An 8,017-nucleotide genomic window follows, 5' to 3' on the forward strand; every position below is an offset into this window, starting at 1 on the left:
TGTCCTCCAGGTCTTGACTCAGTTGTCCCCTTCTCCACGAGGGCTTCCTGATTACTCTGATTAAAAATTGCCCTCAGATATCCTACACATACACACACACACACACACACACACACACACACACACACACACACACAATTCTCCCCATCTCCTTACCTCCTTCTCTGATCTATCCTTCTCCAAAATGCATATCACTATCGAACATACTACATCCTTTATTTATCTTATTTCTTACTGTATTTTCCTCCAGAATGGGGGCTACATGAGGGCAAGAATATGTATCCCTTTTGTTCATTGCTGTATTTCCAGTGCTTAAAACACTACCAGGCATATAGAAAGTGCTCAATAATTATTTGTTAAAGCAATAAATAAAAAAGCTCCAAAGTATCCAATTTTATAGACATTGTTTTCTGTCTCCTCCCAGGAAACCCATTGGGGTCACTCTTCTCCCATTGGGCTATGGCGCCTCTGAGCCAGCTGAGTGGCCACATCAACTCCACCTGTGAGGCAGAGAACTCCACGGGGGCCAGCCGAGCCCGCCCACATGCCTACTATGCCCTCTCCTACTGCGTGCTCATCCTGGCCATTGTCTTCGGCAATGGTCTGGTATGTGTGGCAGTGCTGAGGGAACGGGCTTTGCAAACCACCACCAACTACCTGGTGGTGAGCCTGGCCGTGGCAGACCTGCTGGTGGCCACCTTGGTGATGCCCTGGGTGGTGTACCTGGAGGTGAGTAAGCCCCAAGTGCAGGCTGCCTGTGTGACTCTACTTGTCCTTGTCTTCCCTGAGTACTGGCCTTCCAGGTTCAAAATGCTCCCTGTCATGATCCAGGGACTGGGAAGGAAGTAGAGCCCCTCTCATTCTCCCTTTCATAAGGAAACTGAAGGCCTGAGAGCTGTCATTATCCAGCCTCACTTGCCCATATCAGAACCAAGGAGCTGGGAATTGATTGTGTTCCTGGGTCTCCAACAACCAGGTGACTGGACTTGAGTGAGGAGACTCATCCTAAAAATGCATCAGGTCCAGGGTGCCTGGGTGGCTCAGTCAGTTGAGCATGTGACCCCTGATCTCAGGGTCATAAGTTCAATCCCCACATCACAGTCCACGCTGCGCTTGGAGCCTACTTAAAAAAATTAATCAGATTTATTCTCTTTGCCAATCACATTGCAAAGATGTGGGGGCTTGGGGGAGGCAGTCCATGGGTGTCTGCATCAGTGTTTCAATATATAGAGGGCTGGGGATGTGCAGAAAGGACCTGAGACAACAGTGAGGGTGCAGGGGGACTCAGAAGGAATCACAGAAAAACCAGAAAGAATTTTTTAATGAATGAGGGTAAAAAAGAGAAAAAAACAGTCTGCAAATAGATCAGACTTCTTTTGATGGTTTAGTTGCCCTCGGACTCAGTTCTTTCCTCCTGGGTACCAGCTCTCCACAGACTCTGCTACCAAATCGACCCAACCTTCACATTTATATTTTTGATGCCTCCATTAATAGTACAGAGCCCTTACCAGTCAGATAATGCAGCAAACCCTGGAGAATTCTTCTGGAGAGAAACAGTTCTTAAATTTGAAAGTATTTTCATTTGAAAGTGCAAAACAGAGTCAGGAGGTGATCAAGACAAAACATCCATTTGCTAACAAAGGAATCAGGGTACACCTGTTCAAGAAACAGATATTCTTACCAGGAAAACATGCAATTACTGAAGAGTTTTTTAAAAAAACACTTTAATGTACTATAAATATGTCTCTCCTGCACCGTGTATCATGTATCATTTTAAAGAGGTATCCAATGAAGGATCAAAATGATGCTATGATTAAGAGAAATTAAAATTCATCAAATTAATATCTCAGTTAATATTAATAGTGAAGGTGACAGTTAATTAAGTATGACATATCACAGGAGAGTAAAAACCTCAACCATAGACTGCCTAGGCTGGTACCCCTATTAAAGAATGACTGGGAACTAAAATTAGACTTATGATCTCAAAGGGGAAACATAAAAGAAAGAAATCAAGAAAATAGAAAAGTAAAGGAAAAGCAGAAAAACATCTAGGCTTATTGGGGCAGAGGTAAAGGCTGAGGGAAGACTTCAAAAAAATAAGCACTAATTTCTCCCAGTTAGGATAATCCTGATGGCAAAAGATCTTATAATTATCTTGACTTTTCTGTCAACCCAAAATGACTGAAGCAACCTTGAAGTCAGAAGCTATATCTTTGTTCTTTTTCTCCTGTAGCCCAAACATACTACCTGGCACATAATATGTACTAAATAAATATTTGATATATGAATGATTAAATGCATCCTTTCTGTAATGTATGCATTATATGGGCAATTCCTGCTTGTACTGTCTGCAGCTATATCTATTGTTACAATGAATTATTTTTTTTTTTTTACATCTAACAATAGTGAGACTGAAAAGGAGTTAGACACATATGATATTTCTGTTCAAAAGTAAGGCAGACTTTAGGTGCTACAAACCAGTATGGATTATTTAGTGATCCATAATAAATAATATGGACACACCACCATCCCACACCTCAGAGTGTTTCTCAGTATACATTACAAAGATTCTTAAGTCTTTCAGTCAGACAGGTCAAGATGAGGACCTCCATGATAACGAACACCTTAATTGCCTCTGAAATAAAACCAGTCTTCTGGTGTCTATAACAAAGCCATTCAGGGTCACTCGTCAACTGTCCATTTGTGGTTGCTTCCAAGACTCTGGATAGACCATATTGGAAAATCTCTGTAGATACCAGTGTAGGATATGGACATTATGATTTTTCCACACTAGACACCCATGCCATCCCCTGCTAGCCACACCTGCCAAAATTGATGATGTCTCCCTTCTACTGCTGAGTGTAGAAGACTAACTGAGCCCACAGAGAGCCAGCAGGAAATCTTGCCAGAGGTTTACTGGACTTTCTGTAGGTTAGGTCTATGAGGGTTTTTTTTTTTTTAATGTTTATTTATTCTTGAGAGAGAGAGAGCACCAGCAGGGGAAGGGTCGAGAGAGAGGGAGGCAGAGGATCAGAAGCAGGCTCTGCACTGTCAGATGCGGGGCTTGAATTCATGAACAAACCATGAGACTTTGACCTGAGCTGAAGTCAGATGCTTAACCAACTGAGCCACCCAGGCACCCTGGGAAATTATGAGTTTTCCCTCCTGAGATGAGCTCTGGTGGAGCTCTTGGTTCCCTCTCATAAAAACCCATAGGCATTCTGTCCAACAGGTTCTTTGGGGCAAGTATTCAGTAATCAAAATCATGGTCAAATAACTCTACAATCTTATAGAGAAAATTTGAGAGACATCTCTCCACTGGGAAATGGGCTTTGGGACCTCTTTTTTGTCTTACACATTTTCTTTAAAACTCTAGTCAATGCAACTTAATATTTCTGTACCAATTTGGCCAACAGTCCACTAAGAGTCTCTCTCAATAAAAGACAACATGACTTAAAGCAGCCATAATTAACAGACAGCCAGTTAAGATATTAGACGGTTCTAATCCAAAGGACCAGGTCTCCCTAACCAACCACAGTATATACTTTTCCTCATCTTAAATACCTGCCTGCTTTCTGTGGACTTCAAAAGTAGACAGGGAATCTTAAGGAGAGAAAAGAGTACTTTGAGTCCTTAAAGGGACTGTAACTATATAAGTCCCTGGGTCTCAGAGAAGAGCAAAGCATTATTCTCACTAACTTGTCCTAATGGTCATACGATTTGAGCAGCTGGTCGAGTAATTACATGATCATACCTAAGAGCTCCCTTAGAGAGAGGAAAGGATGCAATGTTGACCATAGCACAGAGACTGCTGTAGGCATGAGGGCACCCAAGAGGAGAGCACAGGAATGAGAAGAACACCATGTGGTGGCCAAACTAGCTGCCAAATTCATAGCTTCCTGTGCTTTGACTTGAATACATCCATATTCTTTGAAGGAAATTTTGGCTCATACCAGCCAGATACCTTCTTTCAAAGGAAAATTGCCAAATTTTGCCAGCTCCAGTATGTATGGCTATAAATATTGGAAAATATGACTAACTGTGGCCTAAACAAATAGGAGTTACTTTTCTCACACAACCAGAATTCTGGAGGAAGTCAATTGTTTGTGTTGATTCAGTTGCACCATGGTGTCATCAATGACCAATCTCTTCCATCCTTGGCAAACTGGCTTAGTGCCTCATGCTACTCGTAGGATGGCTGCCATAACTCTCAGCATCGTGGCCATATTCAAAAATAGGATGGGTGGGTATATGCTAACTAACTTGGATGTAAATTTAAAACTAAATAGATAGATAGATAGATAGATAGGATGGGTGGGGACAGTAGAAAAAGAAATAAAGGGAACGAGGGGTGCCTGGGTGGCTCAGTCGGTTAAGCGCCCAACTTCGGCTCAGGTCATGATCTTGCGGTTTGTGAGTTCGAGCCCTGTGTTGGGCTCTGTGCTGACAGCTCAGAGCCTGGAGCCTGCTTCGGATTCTGTGTCTCCTCCTCTCTCTGCCCCTCCCAGGTTCATGCTCTGTCTCTCTCTGTCTCTCAATAGTAAATAAACTGTAATTTTTTTTTTTTTTAACGAAAGGGAATGGAAGGGAAGGGAAGTGAACAGAAGGGAGGAAGGAAAAAAGAAAAGAAGAGAGAAAGAAAGAAGCCCTTTCCCTGGAGTGCCTCAAAGCATCTCCTAAAGGACTTCACTTAAGTTTAATTAGCCAAAGCTGGATCATAAGGGAAGGATACAAGGGAGGATAGAAAAGAAAGTGAAAATGTGGGTTTTATTTAAAAAGAAGATGTGGTGGGAGGAATTGCTGTGAGATAGGCAAATAAAATGTCCCATAACATTGCACTTCTGGTGAAATTCACTGGGATGGATGTAATTCCAGCGTAGGATTATTCTACGGAAAGACTCAGAACTGGGAGTCAGAGGACATGGAATTAAGTGAATCAAATGGAGGTGACAGCTATACTTCCCCTATGTCACAGGCTTCATGATAGGCTTAACTGTCATCAACTGAGAAAGCACTTTGATAACTAAGAAGTGTGAGCTATAAATATCTCAGTTAAGACACTTTTTCAAGAAACTAAAAACAGAACTACCTTACAACCCAGCAATTGCACTACTAGGTATTTACTCAAAGGATACAAAAATACAGATTTGAAGGGGTACATGCACCCCAATGTTGATAGCAGCATTGTCAACCATAGCCAAACTATGGAGAGAGCCCAAATGTCCATCAACTGACGAATGGATAAAGAAGATGTGGTATATGTTTACAAGGAATATTACTCAGCCATCAAAAAGAATGAAATCTTGCCATTTACAATGATGTGGATGGAGCTAGGGTGTATTATGCTAAGCAAAATAGGTCAATCAGAGAAAGACAAATGCCATATGATTTTACTTATATGTGGAATTTAAGAAACAAAACAAATGAACAAAACAAATGAAGGGGGTAAGGGAGAGAAGAGAGGGAAACAAACCAAGAGACCATTAATGACTGAGAAAAAACTGAGGGTTGCTATAGGGAAGTTGGGTGAGGGATGGGCTAGATAGATGATGGGTACTAAGGACGGCACTTGTGATGAGTACTGGGAGTTGTATATAAGTGATGAATCACTGAATTCTACTCCTGAAGCCAATACTGCACTGTTAACTAAAATTTAAATTAAAAAGGGTGGGGGGGAGGGGAAGATACTTTTAGTTGTAAGTAAAAGAAAACTTAGTTCCAATTGACTGTTTAAGCCAATAAACAGAATGCATTGGCTCTCATACCAGGAACTTTAAAAGTCCTGTGATAGGGTGGGCTACAGGCACAGTTTGAACAGGGCTCCAGCTCCATTTCCCCACAATTCTCTCAGCTCTCTTTTATGTATTGGCCTTATCCACAGGCACAGGGTAAGTGATAGGCCTTACATGTGTACCCCATACCACTCCACCAAGAGAGGAAATCTGTGTCTCAGAATTCTAAGTAGAAGTGTCAAGGCGTACTTTGATTGAACTGGCTTCTGGCACATGATTTTCTCTGAACTAATCACTGGATAGAAGAGTCGGTTTAGCATAAATGATGTGTTCTTTCCAGAGAACAACCAGCTAGTATGCACTACAGTGGCTTTCACTGATACCATTCTCATCACTAAGGCTCACAGGAGACCTAGGCTTCGGCAGGGGGGCTAGCAGAGGCCTTCTTCAGTGTTCTTTGTCCTCAGGCCTAGCAGGGAAGTTCAGGATAAAAATCATGCAGGTGATCTCAAAGCAGGTTCTATTTTAGAGGGCGTTGGCCTGGCTGTCTCATTAATTCAGTTTGCAGCATTTTCTCGAAAACTCTTTTCTGTGCCATAACAAATAGTTCTATCTCTGATTCCCTCTCAAGGTTTTAATTTCCTGCTTTAGAAGCTGCAGTCTGTGTGGAGCTCCCTCTCCAAGCACAAACATCCCATTTTGTTCCACTCGGTTAACCACCTTTTGTAATGTTTAATGCACTTATATCAGGCCAGAAAGACAACGTAAGCAGCCAGAGGAACATTTAGAATACTAAACTCAGAATACTTGGGTCCCAGGGTGGACAGGCAAAAAGATGTGAGAGTTAAGTAATGCAGACCTAGCAAAAAAGAGCAGGGTGGGGTTCAGGCAAGGAAACTCACCCCAGGGAGTCATCAAGGTCAGATAGTGATGATGAGAAAGAGCTACCGGGTTTTGAGAAAGGAGCCTCTGGCCCTTATAATGATGTTGATTGTTAGAAATAAAGGAGAGTCTGTATCTTATTTATTTATTTAATTTATATATTCTCTTTTTTATCTCTGCTTTTATTTATTTATTTGTTTGTTTATGGTGAGAGAAAGAAAGAGAGCATGCCTGTATGGGGGAGGGGCAGAGAGAGAAGGGGAGAGAGAGAATCCCAAGCAGGCTCCACACTATCTGCACAGAGCCCCGCACGGAGCTCCAGCTCAGGAACCTTGAGATCATGACCTGAGCCAAAGTCGGATACTTAACCGACTGAGCCACCCAGGTGTCCCAAGGAGAGTTAGCATTTTAAATGGGTTCTCCACGAGTCTTACACGTCTAAACTTTGAGCAGTTCTGAGCTAAACCTTTATTATAGGGAGCTGCTTATTCAAAATACAGACTGTTGGACCTACTCAAGATCTCCCAAACCAGAATGTCCAGGGGTGGCCCTGGAAGTCTGTAGTAACTGTACCAGCACCCCCTGCCCCAGCCCTACTCCTAGCCTGAGCAATTTGTGCAGGCAGCTGGCCATCTGCTACCATATGACATTTAGGAACCACTAATCTGTAAAACCCCCCATTTCACAGATGAGGAAATTGGGATTCAGATCATTGAATCCCCTATCTTTCCCCACAGCAATCCCCCTGTCCACCCCCCAAAAGATTCCAAATGTGGCAAACAAAAATGGAATGAAGAGGCTAGAGAAGTAGTTCCATGTTTGCCTCTTGGACATCTCCCAAACAACTAAAAATCCATCCCTTAGAGCAAGCACTCTTAATCAGGGGAGGCCATCAACTTGGATGTAAATAAAATTACTCCTTTATTTTCACTAGACTGACATTTAGTATTTTCTTCAATTATGAATGTAGGCATCAACCCACAGCAGAAAAAATCTTTAGTGTCACCAGTAGAAATCACAGATATTTACATTTTCAAATCACATTACAGTTGTTGCAGACACTTTGAAATACCATTTACACTCACCAGTACTTTGAAATTACAGGCATTTTGGACCTGCCTGCCACTAGGTCTTGTGATTTAATGCATTATTAAAGAAGCACATACATTAAAATACTTTGGTAACTGTATTTCAGTATAATTGATATTCTTTGTGATCCACTGTATTTTATTGTATGCACTTGAAAATATTCTTCTGGAAAGGGAACCATCAGACCAAAGGGATCCATGGGGCACCGAATGCTTAAGAAGCTGTGCTTTAGGGATGACCGTTTCTGAAGACAGTGTCTTGCCCTCCACCCCCATCCCCACCCCCGCATCCCCAAACCTCCCAGGCAGTACGAT

At 42.2% G+C, this 8,017-nt stretch overlaps 1 protein-coding gene across 2 annotated transcripts in view; it reads left to right on the forward strand.

The window, feature by feature from the left end:
- The first annotated feature begins 459 nt into the window (after nucleotides 1-459).
- DRD3 (dopamine receptor D3) overlaps nucleotides 460-8,017 on the forward strand; it is a 33,049-nt gene continuing 25,491 nt past the window's right edge. For both annotated transcript variants that reach the window (XM_047874551.1, XM_047874552.1), the window contains exon 1: nucleotides 460-729. In XM_047874551.1, coding sequence (XP_047730507.1) covers nucleotides 460-729 — 270 coding nt within the window. The remainder of the gene's footprint in view (nucleotides 730-8,017) is intronic.

Source organism: Prionailurus viverrinus, chromosome C2 (genome assembly GCF_022837055.1).
Source record: "Prionailurus viverrinus isolate Anna chromosome C2, UM_Priviv_1.0, whole genome shotgun sequence".
Classification (NCBI taxonomy): Eukaryota; Metazoa; Chordata; class Mammalia; order Carnivora; family Felidae; genus Prionailurus; species Prionailurus viverrinus.